This window comes from Brachionichthys hirsutus, chromosome 16, assembly GCF_040956055.1.
Source record: "Brachionichthys hirsutus isolate HB-005 chromosome 16, CSIRO-AGI_Bhir_v1, whole genome shotgun sequence".
In the NCBI taxonomy this organism is placed as follows: domain Eukaryota; kingdom Metazoa; phylum Chordata; class Actinopteri; order Lophiiformes; family Brachionichthyidae; genus Brachionichthys; species Brachionichthys hirsutus.
Genome location: NC_090912.1, coordinates 6,149,795 through 6,168,779, shown reverse-complemented (window position 1 = coordinate 6,168,779; position 18,985 = coordinate 6,149,795). Strand labels below are relative to the sequence as shown.

Genomic DNA, 18,985 nt, shown 5'->3' with positions numbered 1-18,985 from the left:
TCACCGAAGACACGTCACCCCCCCCCTGTGAACTCAAATCTCAACTGATTGATGAAACTCATTGCACATTTGTTTTCATTAAGTCTTCATTCATTCCAACATCAAAAAATAAAACTTCCCACTTTTTACATCGTCTCGCTAAATGTGTGATTTGACATTTTACACATTTTCAGAGCATTACAAAAAACAAATAACGTTTGGATCACCATGGCAAGGACGAGCACAGTCCTTGTCCAACAACACCAAGCAGGCTTACAGAGACGCCTCAAAAGTATGAAACTACTTTCAGCAAATGCTCCTTTTAAATATAAAGAAACATACAGTGTCACCTCCCGGATGAGCATTTTAGTGAAGGTAATGGAAACGTGTGAGTTCTTGATTTTTATTCCTATTTGGCTGTAGTCATAAGTTTGGGTGTAATTTATTTTTTGGGGGTGATGCAGAAGTCCTGGAAAAGGAATGTACTTCTACAAATAGAAGTAGCAGCCAAATATGTGGACTGCACTTCATGAGTCTTTAAAACAAACATTTAGAAACTGTTTTTACTTGATTTATTTTACCAAATGGAATTACACTGAAATCACGTGCACTGAGGAGGTGATGCGTCTGTCATTATTTTCTGAATGTCAAATTGTGCAGCCATTGTTCTGACAGCCATCTTCATGTGGGTAAAGAACAGTTCTGCCTGAGAGTAGCATCCAGAGTTTGCCCCCCCCCCCCCACAAACGTCGTCGTCTGTCCATTTTCAGCAGGATTCCATTCCCAAACAGTGCGAGTAAAGGTTCATGTTTTTATTTGTGCAAAAGATGAATAATCCCTTTTGCTTTTCTCGCTAGTCCTTTTCTCCATCTTCACTGCTCCCTGAGATGAACAGAAGAGGATGAATAATTGTGATTATGACGTTTACATCATTGTATAATAAAAAACGTGTTTATAGAAGCCAGAGAAGATACAGGAGATAGAAACATTCACAATTAAATATGACAATTCACTCAAATCAATTAAATTCGAGGGCTTGGAAATAAAACTTACTTCCATAAACTTCCATAAAAATGTTAAATGTTAAAAATGTCAGAAATATTTTATGCAGAAACTAAATCTCGATTCTTAATCGTTTAGTCAAACAGAGTCTCTTGACTATTCCGATGGTCTTTCCGTGTTTACGGCATGGATGGCATGACCGTTGGAAACAGTTTGCATATGTAATACCACTCATGCATGTAGTTATGAGTAGCCAAACAATTATGTAGCTTAGCTTAGCATGGCAACCACTGGGGTCAACAGCCCAAGCCAACCTGAGGTTTGGCCTGACTGCAGGCTTTACTCGCCTCCTTGTTCGATGTCAGAGTCCGTCAGATGTGTGAGAGAGAAGCTGGCGATGCTGGCTGGCGAGATGGAGAACCGGGAGTAGTTGGAGGAGCTGCTCCAACTAGGCTCCAGTAGGCGCCCTACCGCTGGAGGAGAGGAAAAGCGAGAAGCTGCAGAGGAGGACACGGCCTTCGACGCAGGGTGTTCATCCTTCTTGGGCAGGAAGGCAGGTGCAAGGGAGCGGAAGTCGTCATCCCACTCAAACCCCCCACCTGCAAGCGATTCAGTGGACGAATCAGGACATACAATGTAAAGATGACTTTCAGCACCTTTGTAGATTGGTTGGGTTTTGAGCATTACCTTCTTCATCTGTGGAGCTTTCAGAATTCGTGAAGCGGCTCAGGTAGCTGCTGGCGGGCGCCGGGCTGCTGAACTGCGGCACCTCACTACTGGAAGCTGAGGAGTGGTCTCCCAGTTCCTTGGTGGGGGTCTCCTAAATCAGAATGGGTCGGATTTAAGTCAGAATTTCAGGGTGAAATGTCGCGACACTGAAGCAAATCAATTTAAGTGCTTTTACCTGGTCAAACAGGTAGACGGTGACATCGTCAAAGAAAGACACGGCCCTCCTGGAGTTGTCGCTGCTCCCTGAAGGAAACGGCGACGACGATGGCGCAGTGTTCAGCACGGTGGGTTTCAACAAGCTCTTGAGGGTCTTTGCAACGGTGTCGTCTGACACAATGACCGGCACCGTGCGCACGCTGTCATCCTCACTTTCCGAGTCAGAGCTGCGTAGCTGGTACGCATGGACGTCATCATCCGAGTCGTCGCTGTTCTCGTCCTCCTCGTCGGCATCTGCGCCATCCTCCTGTCTGTCTGAACCAGTGCCGTCCCGTCTTCCCAAGTAACGGCCCTCCATGTCCGGTTCTTTCAGTTTATGACCATCGCTGGCGTAGGTCCTGGTTAGCTTAGCGTGACCCACGATCTCCGGCAACAGCTTTGAAAGAGGAGCCGAAGGAAGTGGGGTCGAGGATTCGAGTTCTTCTGACTGGACTGGCTGGTCAGGAGATTTGATGTCCACCAAGACCTCGGGTTTGTTTTCCTCTTTATCATGATATGTGAACGATTCTGATGCCTCCTTTTCACGATTCTCTGTGAAATCTGCCTCTGGTAACATGACCCCAACATGAGGCTTTGGTATCTCTCCATTGGCCTGTGCTTCAGCAGAAGATGACGACTCTTGTGAAAACAAAGAATCCACGTCTCCCACCACAGTAACAACCGGTGCCGAACCTGCAGCAGCCATGCGGACCACCTCAGCAGAGCTTCTCAGCCACGTCTCTTCACCAGAACCTCCTGCAGTTGTTTCTTCAGGTTTCTTATCAGGTTCTTCATTGTCTGAGAAGTAGGCAGAGTCTCTGTAATTACTGCCCATGATTGGCTCCTCAGCAAGGGCCATGCGATCCGGTTGCTGGTCCTCTTGCTGATCGTCAGTGCGAGCATTCTGCACGCCCTCCACCTCAGAGATGACAATTTCTGGTGGGGGCATATTTGTCTCACCTGTGTGCTCTTCCTCCTCATCCTCCTCTTCTGCAACACTCAAGCCATTTTTTACAGGGGAGTGGTCTTTGACATTAAATTGAGTATTCCATTCAGGAGACTCCAGGTTCTCTGTCTCATACCCGCTGTCTGATACTTTGTACGGAGGCTGGAGTTTGTGTTGGGCGATTTGAGCACTCAAGTCTTCTCCTTGTTCGTCTAGTCTGTGAATGTCCAGAGAGTTTAAAGAGTCTGGCGTCTCGGCTGAATTATCTACAGTTGGCAGAGTGGTGGACATGCTGTCTTCCAATAAACTGTCCTGGCTGATCTGGTCCAAAGATGGCCCAGACACCAACAGAGAAGATCTTACAAGAGATCCATTGGTATCCATAAAGGATTCTTCATGGTCGGAAAGCGACGTTTCCAATTCTATATCTGCATCCTCAATTAGTTCGCTTAACAGATCGTTACTTGTCAGGTCTTCGGTGGGTTCATGTTCGGAGGACAATGTTTGGACTTGCAGGTTTTCAGGTACTTTACTTGCTCTGGGATGAACATTATTCTTTGAGGCTGCGAGGTTGTCTTCAAGGCTAAGAATCTTGGCATTTGTGCACAGTAAGTCTGTACTGTGGCTTCCAGGGAATGCAGGTGCGTTGCCGTCACTTTGACTGATGAAGATCTCGAACTTCTCTGAGGTCGAATCAAATCCAGAGTCTGTACCCTTGACTGAGGGTTGCAACAGACTGAGGTCATTAGTGGCAGAAGTATTCCTTACCGTCAGCTGGCTGCTCGAGTCATCTTCCGTCTCCACCGTGATGAAAGGCACCAGTGTCTCATTTTCTACCACACACTGAGCTGATTCACCCAAACTGGCACTTGGAGAGTCTGAAATATCCTTTCTTCTGGATGTGCTACTTGCTGTAGGCTTTAAATACGTCTCTGCTGAGGTCAAGCTGCCTAAAGACTCAAGGGTGTCCCAAGAATGCATTTTGAATGAGTCTTCTGGCTCATGGGCTAGGCCAGGGAAAAGAAAATTGTCTTTTGGACTGGCAAAAATACAGTTGTCTTTCATGAGGTCTTTGATAAACATGAAGTTGTCTGTTAACTCTTCAGAGTTCAGAAGCCTCTTCCCATTTGTGTCCTCCCCCGCCACTGCCAGCGAGTCCACCGGGTGAGGGGCTTCTGAACCAACCCCTAAAAAAGACTCCCCATAACTTTTATTTGCGTCCAACTCCTGGACCTCTAAAGGTACACCTTCACGGAAAGAGTTCCCATTGCGTTCTGGAAGCTCCATAAAGTCCGTTCTCCAGGAGGGGGAGTCTTCTTGCTTTGACCCCCCTTCAGTAAAAATGGTAGCGTGGTACGGGCTGTCATTTTCAAGAGATGACCAGATGTGGCTGTCCGGTAAATAGGAGTCCTTGGAGTCAATGCTTTGGTGGAAAAAATCTGCATCTGTACTCGACTCTTCAAGACGCACATCCTGGAGAACAACGAAGTCTTTGTGGCTTGAACTGAAGTCCATGTCTTGCCCTCTGTTCCCACCTTCGCCAGCTGTGCTTTCCCCTTGTTCCTCTAGTTGTATAAAATATTCATTTCCATTACATGGCTTTTGTGCATCAAACACTGGAACAATTCCAAGAGTTCCTGAAGGAGTGTCATCACTTTCTGTTCCTGCTGTTCTGGTTCCAGGATCAGGGAAATGGGCCTGGATGTCTTCACTGGAAACCGGAAAGAACATGCTCTGATAGTTCAGCGTTGTGTCCATGCCTGAATGTCCGTGGCTGCCGTCGTAGTGGTCCTGCTTAGCGGCCTCCCAAACATACTCAAAGCTTAGACCTTTACTTGTTTCAGTAACTGTGAGAACTTCATCTATCTCTTGCCTCAGGGCGTCATCGGCGAACTGTTCCAAGATCGGGAAAGACGAGTGACTAACAGTGGCCTGCCGGGTGGAAGGGTTAGGCTTGAGCGCATCCCAGCGTTGGTCAAAATCCTCTTCGACCTCCTTCTGACCTTGCATTCTCAGGTAGATAAGCAAACGATGGACTTCTTCTGCTGTGGCCCTCTTGTCTGGAGACAACCAGCAGAACTGCAGGACTTCATACCTGCGGTTGCAGAAAAGATGCATTTAATGTTAAATGTTAGTTGCTTAAAACGTAATGGAAGGAATGCTATAAAAATTACATTTAGTTTAAGGTCCATTTATTTGAATAGATGATTTCCAAAGACTCACCATCTTTCAGAATAAGGAAGTTCCAGCTGTGGTTTAAAAGGTTTGACCTGTTGATCTTTAATGACATGAGTGAGAACCTCCCGATCAGACAGATGCGAGTAGGGCTGAGCAGCGTTCTCCAGCAGCTCCCACAGTGTGACACCCAAGGCCCTGCAGACAAATCGAGATCAAACCAAGTTTTTTATTGAACGGGACAAAAGTTATCTTATACGCTTCCAAGTTCACAAAGTTGACCTCTCAACCAAAAACCATAAAACGTCCTCAAGTGAGTTACTGTGAAGCTCAGACAACGCGTTACACAAACGCGTTAGATAAGTGTTAAAGCACACAAGACAGCAACAGACACATTTAAAGAATTCTGAATTTATTTAAGAAAGTCTGCAATAAATGACCCAAAAGCATTTGGGGAATGAGTTGTGAAGTTACTAGGAATAGTTTGAAAAGTACCCCCCCCTTTTTGCGCAACTATTCAGATGCTTTTCGGTTTACAAGCTCTGGGATGACCAGAAAGGGCAGTGTACAGCAGAAAAATACATTTCTTGTATATATTGGTCTTGCTTATGTGTCTTCTCTAGTATTTATTTCCACAACGCATTAAAATAAGGCACTAACATCTTTTCTCTTGTCATTTTGAAATGTATTTTGGCCATATTAAGTCACGCGTGTCCAATCATTGTGAGTAACTTCTTTTTAAAGTTGTCCCCTAGTGTCGACACAGAGCTGCAGCCTGGTACCTACCACACATTGCTGGGCTTGGACTGCTCCATTACAATCACCCCCCCGTGGCGCTCGCCCACCAGCTCAGGAGCCAACCAGCGAAGCGGCGCAAATACGTCATCCTCCGTGATGATGTAATCTTCCTATAGTTACATTATAAAAACACCAAATTACATGTGGCATTTGCTACTTTTAGAAAACCTTCCAGGAAATAATTGTGTGAACAACATTTTATTACAAAGTATTCTATGCCAGAGAACAAACGCGTAACTTCCTTTTTTATTTTATTTTTTTATCACAGAGTCAGTGCACTCAGTTCACCTCTCCTTTTCTTTACAGAAATAGATTTAGCGGGTGACCTTATCTCACAGCCAAACTGACAGCTCAGCAGTGTTTAAAAAGTACAGCAGAAGAAGAGCCTCAAGCATGAAGTCAAGTTACAAGAGACAATCGAGGCTTCCCTGAAATATACAGGGTTTCATTTCATTTCAGATCCTCTGGAGCTTTTTGAACAAAGCTCAGTAAATAGCCAAACAACTGTTTTTTTTTTAAAATTATGGATGACTAAGCAAGTGTAAATTTCACTTTAACGGCACAGAGACTCCAAATGGAGCAGCTGTCCTCAAGCGGGGTTCCAGATGCTGTTGGGCCGCTTGTGTTCAGCATTCAGGAAGTGCACTCAGCAAAGAGCTCCAAGTCTAACTGCTACGTATTTTGAGAATTATTTTCATTTGGAACGTATTTGTATGCATCTCCAAATACACGTTCTCACTCTGTTCAGAGACAGACGGCGCAAAAATGACTGGATTTCCACTGTTAATCAGTATCAGACCAGCATCTTCAAATAATAGACTGAATGCCACTAAAAGGTTCGATTAGATCCCCTGCTGCAGTCACGGAAAGGCAGTTACCACAGCTGTGACAAAGCTGGAAATTCTCTCTGCAGAAAATACCTGAAATTGAAGTTTCTGCTTACTTTGTATCTGTAGGGTCCAATTCCATAGTCTCCTACTTTGACGGTGAGATCTGCCGTCAGGTAGCAGTTCCTCAGCGCTAAATCACTGCAACATAATACGGCACAACACAGAGATCGGGATTTAATACTTCAGCAATCAAAATGACCAAAACATTCACCGTTAGTTCATTTTGTTAGGCCTGTCGTTTCTTTCTACAGGAGGAAAGTAAACACAGGAACCGGTGTGACGTTGATCGTCAATAAATCATATCAAGATCAACAGGGAATCTGCCACCTGCTCTTAACCTTAAAGGCTAAGATGACCTCATGAGAATCAAGGACAAGGGGAGGCTTGGCAACGGACACAAATGACTTTGGCAACTATTGGAAATTCATCTTGTCATTGGCCACTGCTCCTCGCCACGCAGGGGCTATTCCTGCCTCAAGCATGCGGCATCAAGATATCGTTACTAGAGGTAAACACAGCCCCTACGTACTTTTAGTGGCGCTGCCAGGTGAGGGCGTAAGCAACTCTTGCAAGGCTAATATACTGCATGATATCTAAGCACGTCAGTTTGTCTGTGATCAAGAGGAAGAGAAAATTACACTAGAGCCAAAAAGTATCACGTCTGCTACCATGATGATACGTGATCATCCCTCAAAACACTCAACATGCACAAACATAAAAAAACAACAAAAGGAACACATGATTTTATTTTGTAATTGCATGAGAAATAGTCGCCGTACTTGTGGCGTGTCCTTGTGCTGAAAATAAACAGTGACTAAACACTGAGCTATGTCTTCAAAGAAACTTAAGAATGAGACGGTATTTATGGCACAGCGACATTACGGTAAGGTGCTTCTCTCTTTTGCACCAGCATTCTCACCCTTGAATTGCAAAGCTGAGGTTTCAGCTTTGGATATCAGCCCACACAGCACTTGCCCCAAGGGTTTTTGTGTCTGTGGGACTGCCCCATGAACATGCATTCAATGTTTGCCAGCAGGTGGCTTCACAATTCATGCTCTTAATTTCTCTCCCCGCCCCCCCCGTCAGTTTTTGTGACTGAGGAACAAAAAGTGCCACAATCGAAAATGAAAATAGTCCTTGTGGAGGGACGCTTGTAGAATCCCTTTAAGTTGTAACAAGGATTCAAACACAACACCCAATGTGAGGCTATCCTTTTACATGCAAAGAGCAAAATCATCATATCCTTCTGGAAGCGCACAGCTGACACTCTGGCAATGCATGGGAGCTGTGTAATTGGAACTCTGTGAGCTTATTCTGAGCATGCAAAATAGAGCTGATGAGCTGAGCATCGCATGTTACCCACAAGCCACACGTTCTCAACACCCCGCCCCCACTCCCTGCTGGCCAATAGCAGCCCGACATGAAGTTCTCACTGTGGGTAAAAATGAAAATGAAATGCACCCGCTCTGCTGTACGCACCTTTTTTGGGGAATACTGGTTCTCCTGAGACTGGTTGGACAGTACACACTAAAGTAAAGCTAACAGTTGACGGAAGCCTTTACAATCAACATTTTACTATGCTTGGGATTATGTTTGACCAAGTGGCATGTCATACCCAGTAAAATGACTAAATATTAATCCCATATCATAAATTATAAGTGTGTTTTTATTCATACAGACGATGTAGCGAGCCAAACAGATTGAACTGTCAAAGTACCGTACCTACAATATTTTGACCCCCCCCCCCCCCTCTATAAAATCACTTGGTGATTCGGCTGAGCCGTGCGTATGACACCTGTGGCTCAGAGGCGCTTAAAGCCTGCGAGCTTGCTCCGGTATCTTAAATCAGAAGTGCTACCTGTGCAGGAAGTTGTGTTTGTGAAGGTGAGTGACACCAGCAGCGATTTCACAGGCCATCCTCTGCAGCTGCAGCAACTCAGCGTTTCCGAACATCCAATCCTGCTGAGACAGATACGCTCGCAAATCCCCCTGCAAAGACACACACACACAAACAGAGTGACATTAGATCGTCAATATTAGATATATACGGGGGGGGGGGGGGATGCAGAAGAATATTTTTTTCATATTAAAACACTGCAGTCATTTAACAGGTGGTTCCAGTTAAATGCAATGTGCAGACGCCGCCACAGAGAGGCAGTAGACTCTCCTGTTCCTGTCCCCTCAGCACTTCTCACCACTGATGCGTGTGACACCAAATAAGGGTAGCAATGGTCACGGAGATTTATAAATAAGAGTCCAGCTTGGGTTAGGTGAAATAAACTGCTACTGGGTCCAACTGGCTTTCAGAGCTCACGAACAGACTGGAGTATTGAAATATGTGTCCCGTGTGGGAAATGGGACAAGACACTTTGCGTTAATCACACCCTAATATAATAAACATACATGCATAGTTAGAGAGTAATATTAAGTCTCATGTTACCAGTGTGACTAATCATAGTGCTGTGAGGTGTCAAGATATGAAACTGAATCCGTAACAAGTTGCTGTGGGGCTCTTTGTGGTTGTACTGAGTCCTGGGGGGTATAAATTTGATTTACAGCAAGGGCCCCAGCGCTGTGGAGGTTCACAGGACGGGGCCACATTTGTTGATCACTGACCCAGATTTCGCATTTGGATTGTTAGCATTTGTTTCAGGAAGCAGAAGTTATCATATTTGGAGAAGAGGGTGGAGCCAAGGGGGGTGCCTGGGTTACCTGTCCAGAGGGCCAGCCATCACCAACCAATCACATACACAATTCAACCTCATCATTCGGCTGGATGGACGCAGTCATTTTCCACTAGAAATCCATGGGATTCTCAACTGCAGAAAATGTGTCTTAAAATTTGACTTCTCTAAAAATTGATAGCAAGTCTGGTCAACCCTGATTGATGTAAACGTGTATATATTCCCAACATTTCCTCAAAATGTCATCCAGATCCATCCATAACGTTTTGAGTTATCTTGCTAACAGACCGAAAGACGAACAAACGCCGGCGATTACATAACCCCCTCCGTGGCGGAGGTAATAAAGACGAGTAAAGCACAAACGGTTAGTTCACTTTTAGTTTCTAGAGTATAATCTGTAGAGTTTCTGACACCACCAAAATCGACACCAAGCCCACGAGGGCTACTTGAGCAACAAGGTGAAAGGAGAGGCTACTTCCACCTTTGGGCGGCGCGCGGTCAGTCGTGTACGACTTAATAAATGCCTCGACAGTTACACATTGAGCACTTCCACAACGCTTGATGACTGTAATAAATGAACTATTAAAAGCCAGAAGTCGGATCGTGCCAGTCCGCGTTTCTGAACCAGTGAACGGTCTGACTAACATCCTGGTTGGGAATTAGGCCGGAGACCCGTGCGTTACAATCTGACACTCACGATATGGGATGTGACATTCAGTGCCCCCCTGCACCAGTTGCTTAATGTATTTCGATGTCTAAAATGCTTCGAGTCAGGGTTACCCAGCACGATGATATGGGACGGAGAACCCACAATCAATCACCAGGCTGTCAGGGGGGGGGAGCGTCCCTGTACTTTGGCTTTTTGGGATTCATCTTGCCCACTGTGTAGCTGCGGTGTTGAATTTCATGTTTCGGCATATCAGGGATGACTGATGTGGCCTCATATCTGAGGCAACTGAAAGGACCTTTTGGCCTCAAATTCAACATGTAACAAGTTTTGTGCATAAAGCAGTGCAAGTACAACTTGTGTTTATTGAAAGAAATGACACTAAAACTGATATAAAACCCAATTTATCTGAGCAGAACAACTCAAAACTCTTATTCTAGCATTGGATAATGAGCACAGGCATCACTCAGCTGTGCTAGCCTCACACATTATCACCTTCGACACACAGGGCCTGGTCCTCATCACGGACTGTTCCCTAAGGACTTGCTTGTGGTAAGTCATACACCTTGACTCCTGTCCATCTTCCATCAGAGTCATTACTAGAGCTGGCTGGGAAAGACCACAATGCCAAGTCAACGGCCAAGTCTGAACAGCTGACAATACTCTGTTATGCAATGTCTGGCAACATGAGCCTAACGGGACCTTCCTGGGATGCATTACCAGGTCAGAGAAATGGGAAGGCAACGTGGGGGTTGAGTTATTCAAAGCATTTGTGGCACCTAAACTGCAAAAGTGTTTCCTGAGTGTAAAAAAATATGGCTCAACAACCAATGAACAGAATTAATCCACTGCACAACGGAAGGGAAATGTGTGGCTGATTGCAATGACTTGTTCATGAATCCTGAATCCTGGCATCAAGAAGTTCATGGATAGAGTCTGAAACTCTACCTAATCTGGACATGGGTGATCTGATTCAACACACACACACACACACACACACACACACACACATACCAGTTGGGCAAAAAGGAAATCTGAGTGATTGTTTCATTTAACCTTTGGGAGCACTGCAGTTACAAGTTAACAACGCTAGTTTAGAAATGTCAATAAACAATTTCCTTCCCAAAGTTCATTTGTGGGTCTTTTAAGTTGTTGGTACAAAAAGCTTCAGTCTTGAAGAGCAAAAACGAAGATTCAACTGGACTTGTTTAAGTTCGTTGAAGACGTTTCACCTCTCATCCAAGAGGCTTCTTACGGGACATGAAAAGTCTTCAACCGAACTTGAACAAGTCCAGTTGATTCTTTGTTTTTGCTCTTCATAATACGCCTCATTTCTGGTCACTTGGTGAACAGGTCATCCACGATTAAGTCTGTTTTGGTCTCTACCAACTCCAAACCTTCACCTGCTCACTGAAATCAGACGCCCGATGCGGCCCAAAAACATTATCATAAGAGGACGGCGAGGAAGGCAAGCAAATCCAGGTGACAATTCTGTACAGGTTCATCATTACACATGACATTTTTCACATGATCAACCGATTCTTTTGTCTATCAGCGCATGTTTGTGTGAAAGACTACAGAAAAATCTGGCAGGATTTTTTTATTTAAATGCAGGCCGAATAATTTCAAAAAACATTTTTATCAAAATTGAGGACATAGATTTGAGAAAGATTTACTGTTAGTCAATACTACAAACTGCAGCCTCAATAGCTGAGTTATCCTTTTAAGTATTAGTATGTAGTATAGGTAGTGTTTCCATAGCACTGGCAGAATCCAAATGACACCAACATAGTGAATATTTTCTAGAGAAACTTTGTAATTATAACTGAGCGCACCCCCCCCCCCCCAGGCTTATTTAGAAACAGCTTAGTTTACTTTAGACTGAAGTCAACAGTCTCCATCACGCACAAGGTGCTACCCATAAAAATGCACAAACACAGCAACCTAGAAGAGGTGACGCCAGAGGAGCGTAAATGGAGACATGGCTTTACTGGGTAAGTGGGAATGTGAGAAGCCTCAAGCTTAGACGAGCTACGGGACTGATGCAGAGGGGGGGGGGGGAGGGCGCGAAGGTGAGGGGAGCTCCCAGCAGTCAGGGATTACCCAAGATGGATAGAGAAACAGTGAATAAATCAACTGCAACGGTGAAGTCTGAGTCGCATCCATGTGTGAGAGCGAACAGAATGGCGAATTTAGAGGGGTCCTGTCCTCACAGTGAGTTTAAAAGGCAGATTTAGCAGAGCGGGTGGGCACTCACCATTTCACAGTACTCAAAGACGAGCAAGAAGGGAATAGCTTCGACACACTGTCCCTGGCATTGGAGGATGTTTGGGTGCTGCAGCACTCTGTAAAGACAAAATAACATAATAGTTACTGATACTGATGTTAGCTAATGAAGCTTTAGAATTACACATCACCCAGTGTGTGCAAATAAGGGAGGAGATATGGTCTAATACAGCATGAAAACAGGTTGAAAGTAGGAAATGCTTCGAAATAGTCCTACTTTTTATTTTCCTAAAAACAAAAAACTTAAATATATTTCTTTAATTACAGCCCATTTAATAACAGCCATGTCCAGGCAAGAGGGTGAGGGTGTTCACCTGTAAGGATCCCCTTGCTGTAGGAAATCATTCTGCTCCTTGGCACTAGCATTCGCTTTCAACTCCTTGACCACAACTCTTGTTCCACCAGGATCTGTGTATATTTCACTTAAAAGTACCTGTAAGTACGCAACATTTGAACTTAGCAAGACGTAGAGATGCAGGCCAAAAAGCATTTCAAAACAGAAAACGGATAGCAATACTGGCGTAACGTAAAATGTGGCTTAAAAACTTACCTGGCCAAACCAGCCGTTGCCGATCTCTTGGATGTAGCTCAGGCTATGGCGTGCTACCTGGATGCCGGTGGATCCCTCTGTCAAAACCAATCAAAGAGCAAATGTATTAGCATGATTCACCTCAAACACCTTCCTGTCTTTGGGTGTGAATGGAATGTGTTGTTACCTGCGATGTGGCTAGGAGGTTCTAGGTGTGGCGGTCCAGGAAGAGCCACGGGGGACACAGCGAGTGTGTAGACTTCTGCTGGGGACTGCATGGAGGGCGTGTCCTCCGCCGGTGGCGTGAAGTCGATCTCATCATCAAAGTGGTCCTCAAACTCCTAAACCATTCACAGCAGGACTTGAAATCAAAGTCTGTCCATTAAACTCCATCCCTGCTACTTTGTTGCTACGTTTAGCGCGTATCAACATAAATGGAGCTGGGCTCGTCGGGCTACCTGCCAGTCAGGGCTCTCACCTTGAAGTTGATCTCTCTTTCCTTGCAGCAGGTCACACAGTTCACAAGCAGCAGCACCAACGCCACAAGTGCCGTCAGGGACACCGCCAGGGACACGCACAGCGACACAGAAAGCGGGTCGCCTGTACCTACGGCTGAAATTGGGGTAACAGACAGAAACGGAATGGAATCATTCACGTCTGGGCTCCACTGTCCTTCCTGCACTGCTCATCTAGCGATCCACCAGCACCCACGCAGCCCAAGGTTCCCATTTTAGTGTGACTAATTTGCAATGTGCTTCAGCTAAGATATTATTATTTAAGCCTCTGAATGATGTAAGCTGTGTTAAAAAAAAAAGAAAAAGAAAAGTCAGCGTACTAAGTGTTAGCAATAGCCTCGTCTAAAAAGATCAGATTACACACGAAGATGCTTTTGCGTATGGATTCATCGTCAAATCACACAGAAACACATCACTAGATCCATGTGCTAGCACAGCCTCGCTATGGAATGGCATGTCTAGTGTGTGCACTTTTTTTATAAGCTATAATATTGTTTGTTTGTTTTTATGGAAAAATGTTAAGATGTCACAATTTCTCCAATAATGATACTCTATTCCTCAGCTTTGCATGCATGCAAGCAGCACTACACTGCAGGTGAACAGTGCCATTTACTGCTGAGGTCATTTTGAAGCAGCTTCGCCTTTAAGGTCGAGCCCCTGTGTGATCAGAGTTCAGGTGTTTTACAACGGCTTGTTTCAGGCAGCTCGCTTTATTCACAAAGACTAAAGGTGTCGCAACAGCTCTACTTTGGTTTTTCCAACCCTTCAGGGAAAATCTTCAATTATTCTATCCCCTAAAGGCACTAATAACCAAAGAGAATCCCTCCGACTGGTTGCAGCTTGTCAGGCAGAACCAACATTTGCTGAGTCTTCTGATGAACTAAGAATTGCTGACACAAGAAAGCAGCTGCTAAATAAAAGCCAGACGATAAGCCTGTTTCTACTCACACCATGTTTTCAAATAGGCGTTATAGGAGAAGAAGAAATCTATCTCTAAAGTCTGAGCCCTTTTGGAAAAAAAAAAAAAAGGCCCAACACGGCTACACTAAGCTGCTAATCTTGAAAACATGTCTTTTCCCATCCATTTCTGGAAATGATCTCACACACAGCAGCGATGAATACCGCCAGCCCACATTATTACCTATGTGGGTTTAAGCTCATGTTACTTACTGCACAATTTGGAAGTGGAAAAAAACGACCTCCGATTCATCAACAGATTTAGCGAAGCCAAAGCAGCATGAGGTTGACAGCGAACTAACAACCATGCTTAATTTAGAGAAATGCTAGCCTATCTTAAACCAGTGGCCATTACATAAAAAACGTAACAGGCCTTGAGGCCTTAACTGGGTTTTGCACAAACTCAATAAACTAATCTGACATTAACTCCTACCTTCCCTCAAAATAGCCAGAATTTATGAATAAAATATTCTCTCGAGATTATCCTCAGGTAAAATATTACTGGAGCTGAGAGCTGGATTTAAATAAGAAAAACAAACAAAAACAAAACAGTATTTGCTGCATGCATTACTGTAGCGTTGCCATGTCAGCCTCACGTCACTCAGCTGGGTACCATAACAACACATATCATAGTCTTCCTCTACACAACCTTCCTGAAAATAAATCTATTTCATAATTCTATACTTCAAACCTAATATAACTTTGTTGGATCCAATAGCAACAGCAGTTGTTTAGAAACATTTCTAATTGGACTTAATGAAGCCAAAGCTTAGTTTACCAACATTTCAGTGAAAAGCAATAATTACTGCAAGCATCTTATTTGAGACAAATAGGAGTTCCCTAGCAGTACCAGCTTCTGATGCAGGCTGCAAATAATTCAGCCTAAAAGCCAGGTGTTGGGACACGACACGGGATCAGTTCTCTTCGGTCAGGCCTTTCTTACAGTCTCTACCATGGCTTGATGATTTCTACTAAATGACTCAACAGGTTTTTGGAACCAAAGCAGCAGGGCGCTCGCCTGGTCTTATTTCAGTTCCACTGCATATTTCAGCAGGCATTCAGGCAGAGGAAGAGTTGACCCATTTTACGGATTCCACCCAACAGCGTTTACAACAGTTGTTTGTGTGAGTTTTCACATGACAAGAAGGATGTCACTGTCTGGCTGACATGAGTTTGAGATTTGTCTGTCAGCTATAATAGAATAGACTGACAACAAGACTTTAGACCTGAAGCAGCCGATACTTATGGCTTCATTTAAGAGCTCAGCAATTTTATGTCTTTGATTTTGTTGATTTCAATTGAACTCTAATTTACAGAATCAACAAGCATTGTGACGTAGGAATAAGGTCAATGTCCACCTAGCCTGTAGGCTAGGCATATATTAACCATCACCTGGCTCAAGATTGCAGTAGTTATACTTTTACTCGTCATCTAAAGAAAATCAAGAAGAAAATCAAAACTTTTAGAACACAAGCGTGTCTTTAAAACATCTGTTTGCACTTGCAAATGAAGAATGGGGAAAATGGGGCAAAGAACAGGTTGCTATGCAATAAAAGCATTAAAAAAAATAATGCTGATGTTGCTTCAGCCCCTTCCTGTATGCTGTATGATAATAAGGCAAACAACACTTTTGCTAATCATTGACCCAAGTGCTGATAAGCTTGGAATGCCTTATGGTTACACATTGCAGACCCAAAGTACAGCATATTCATTTTCCACAAGGAAACAAGTTACAAGTACCAAGACAGACCAACAGTGAAGACAACCCTGCTGTGTATTTTTCAAAAACAGATTGAACATAGACTAAACAACCCATCCCTTTGTCTCAGTGTATGTATGGTACCAGCATTACAGGATAACAGCAAGGGCTGTCGCCACAGATACGGATTGATTTCACCTAATCAGTTCCTGATTTACCTAATGTTTCTGTCTTCAGCATGCGATCGACATATTAAGTATAATTATTTGTGAGTGACATGTGACACGATGACTAATACTCGAAACTGTTTTCATTTATTGCTCAATAATTGCACGAATACACCCATTATTAAGCAGGTGCTAAAGGTGAGATACAAGGACACTATAATCAACATCGAGGACGTTTTTCCAGTTCCAGTTCATAATAAGAAACTGTTTCCATGCTGGTAGGACAACATCGAGTCCATTGTCCCATAAACTGGGCTAAATGTCAGTGACAGGTCCAACCCAAGTGAAAAGTTTAAACACCATGCAGTTTAACAGGCTGTGCCACATTAACTCAGACACATTGTCACTGACTTGTTACTGGTTTATGTGTGTTAAATATTAATCCCAATGAAACTTGACTATGCTAAGAAGTATTTTCTAGAGTTCTGGTTGAAAATGAAGTGCTTTTGTTTGTTTACTTTGTTGTCCCAAGTCGAGTCGTGACTATGACACGCAGTCGTTGCCATTAAAAGTGTTAAAGATACTTTCTACACAGAATGGACACAACGAAGAATTGCTGTCATGAAAAGTAATTGTCAGTAAGTACAGCATCACTGAACAACCTGAAATTCTGCCAGGTTGTTGTCTTGTTCGTTGTTAGCTGCTGATTAGCATCGGCTAACGTGCACACAATCACTAGCCTACACATCTGGCAGCAAAGTGGCTGAATGGACTTGGTTGTGTATCATCTTGCAGCGATTTGTCTCACCTGATTTATGTGAATACAGAAGAGGAGCACCTTCAGAAAGACAGAACGCCGACACCAAAATGCCACCGGCCAGCAACAAAACACATCCATGGCGGCTCTTCATCCTCCTAGCTTAGCTAACAAAAAATGTTAGCCAAAGGGAATCGTCGACCTATACAATGGGCGGCTGAGAGGATGCTAAATCAAACGTTTTAATCATTGATAATCAGTTTATCGTCAGCGGAGGATTCATAAAGACGCATATTTTCATTTAGCGAGTTACCGTCAGACAGCTACTGAACGTAGCTTCAGCTAGCACGTCAATGCTAACAGTTTCAGCTGACGGCAGCAGACGCCGCTACGAGCTATGCTGTCCCATCGTCCTTAGAGACAGAAGCAGCGATCACCTTGTCCCGCCTGTCATATTTGTTATATGTTTATAATGCTATTTAAATGAACATAACTAAACTTTAGTCAATCAATAAACCTGGCTATCATAAAACATCTCTCCCCAAAGCGCCATGTTCCGGTACAGCGTGACGTCACGGAGTGCGACGGAAAAGTGACAAGTACTCCAGCCAATCACAAAGCAGCGCGCCTGCACGTTCGCCACGCAGAGACGCGTCCATCGATTTGAGTCAGATCCTTCCATCAATGCCGGAGAAAGCTTTTTATTATACCTTTTTATTATCACATCCCGTCACCTACCAACCACGTGATACCCCCCCCCCTAGGGAAGATGGCCTGTCTACATTAAATGTTTGTTTCTAGATTGAAACGGGGATCTCCTATAATTAAATACTTGTACCAAAGCAATTTGTGTCATATTATAAATATTGAAAAATGCCTTTGAACTACCACAACTCTGTACAACTTAAACGTATGTGTGTGTGTGTGGGTGTGATGCGTGTGATTGTTTCGAGGGTCCCCTTGTAATACTAGGGTGTAAATGAAATGTCGTGTTTGTAGTGGCCAACATTTTAATGACAAAAAAATAAAGCTTAAGCTTAAACATATAGCTACTGGAAGGTTAAGCATTTCCTAAGTACACCTGCTTGTGTATTTTAATTATTCTTTATTAATATGAACAATAGTAACAAATATAAATGTAGTAATATAAAATTAAAATGTAAATAGAAATAATAAAAATGTATGAATCAAAGCTTTGGTAAAGTGTAGCTTTTATCTGATTTGAATCTCATTATTTTAAACTGTGTTTTCTGCATGTGCTTGCAGGACAATATGAGTGACAAAATTATCTGCTCTGATTAACTGATGGAGGAGGAGGAGGGAAATCTCCCTGGGTTTGAGGACAGATACGTCAGGTTGCTTCTTGCACTCTGGATCACAACGCTGTGAGACTGTGTAGGTGGCTCGTAGGCATAGAGCAGGCAGAGATCTACACATCATCAGCTCAGAGTGTACCATCCTAATCCAAAGCACAGTGAGTATTAGACTCTTTACAATTTTGTGCACACAGTGATGCATGGATGATGATTGCTGGGAATTATGTGTATGATTCTGCCCTGGAGCAACTCATTTATTATGTTTTAATAGAAGGATCCATCTCTGCTGGGAGTGGGAATTCTTTTATTTTGTGGAACAAAGCCTGAGATATCTTGTAATTCTGATTTAAAACATGGCAAATAAGATAAGATAAGATGATATTCAATGTATTGTCATTGAGAATGTCACAAGTACAAGCAATGAAATATAGTATGCATCTTACCAGAAGTGCTTTTAGCAGTAATTAAATAACAATTGTGAATATATAGATTACAGGTGATATTACAAGATATGCAATTAGAGTATACACAATTATACAGTGGGTTTAGTACAAAGACTGAATGTACAGACTGAAAAGTGCAGTTAGTGGTGCAGTGGAATAGGAAACGAGGAAATCTAAATATTTCTCTCTATGAGAAACAACAAAGGAAAAAAATGTTCTACCAATCCTCAAAGACCTTATTCTTAAAATGG

The 18,985-nt window shown here is 43.5% G+C and overlaps 1 protein-coding gene across 3 annotated transcripts; it reads right to left on the bottom strand.

Moving 5' to 3' along the window:
- Positions 1–832: 832 nt before the first annotated feature.
- On the bottom strand, positions 833–17,129 carry lmtk2 (lemur tyrosine kinase 2). Of its 3 annotated transcripts, XM_068750142.1 has the most exons (15): positions 17,027–17,129; positions 13,359–13,492; positions 13,068–13,221; positions 12,902–12,978; positions 12,666–12,784; positions 12,323–12,410; positions 8,573–8,703; positions 6,768–6,852; positions 5,813–5,934; positions 5,075–5,224; positions 2,452–4,946; positions 1,886–2,409; positions 1,669–1,801; positions 1,325–1,580; positions 833–857 (listed from the first exon to the last, which is right to left on the bottom strand). In XM_068750142.1, exons 1-15 carry the CDS (start codon positions 17,127–17,129, stop codon positions 833–835), a joined length of 4,596 nt encoding a protein of 1,531 aa, XP_068606243.1. The 3 variants fall into 3 exon arrangements, with proteins under 3 accessions (XP_068606243.1, XP_068606242.1, XP_068606241.1); XM_068750141.1 differs by having other exon boundaries at positions 1,886–4,946; positions 13,359–13,480; positions 17,015–17,129; XM_068750140.1 differs by having other exon boundaries at positions 1,886–4,946.
- Between the last annotated feature and the right edge of the window lie 1,856 nt (positions 17,130–18,985).

Coding starts and splice junctions, on each gene's coding strand:
- lmtk2 (XM_068750141.1), bottom strand. CDS start 17,129: ATGAAGAGCCGCCATGGATGTGTTTTGTTGCTGGCCGGTGGCATTTTG. Junction 13,481..17,014: donor TAAATCAGGTGAGACAAATC/GCTGCAAGATGA, acceptor CCGTAGGTACAG/GCGACCCGCTTTCTGTGTCG. Junction 8,704..12,322: donor TCTTTGAGTACTGTGAAATG/GTGAGTGCCCAC, acceptor GTGTCTTTGCAG/GGGGATTTGCGAGCGTATCT.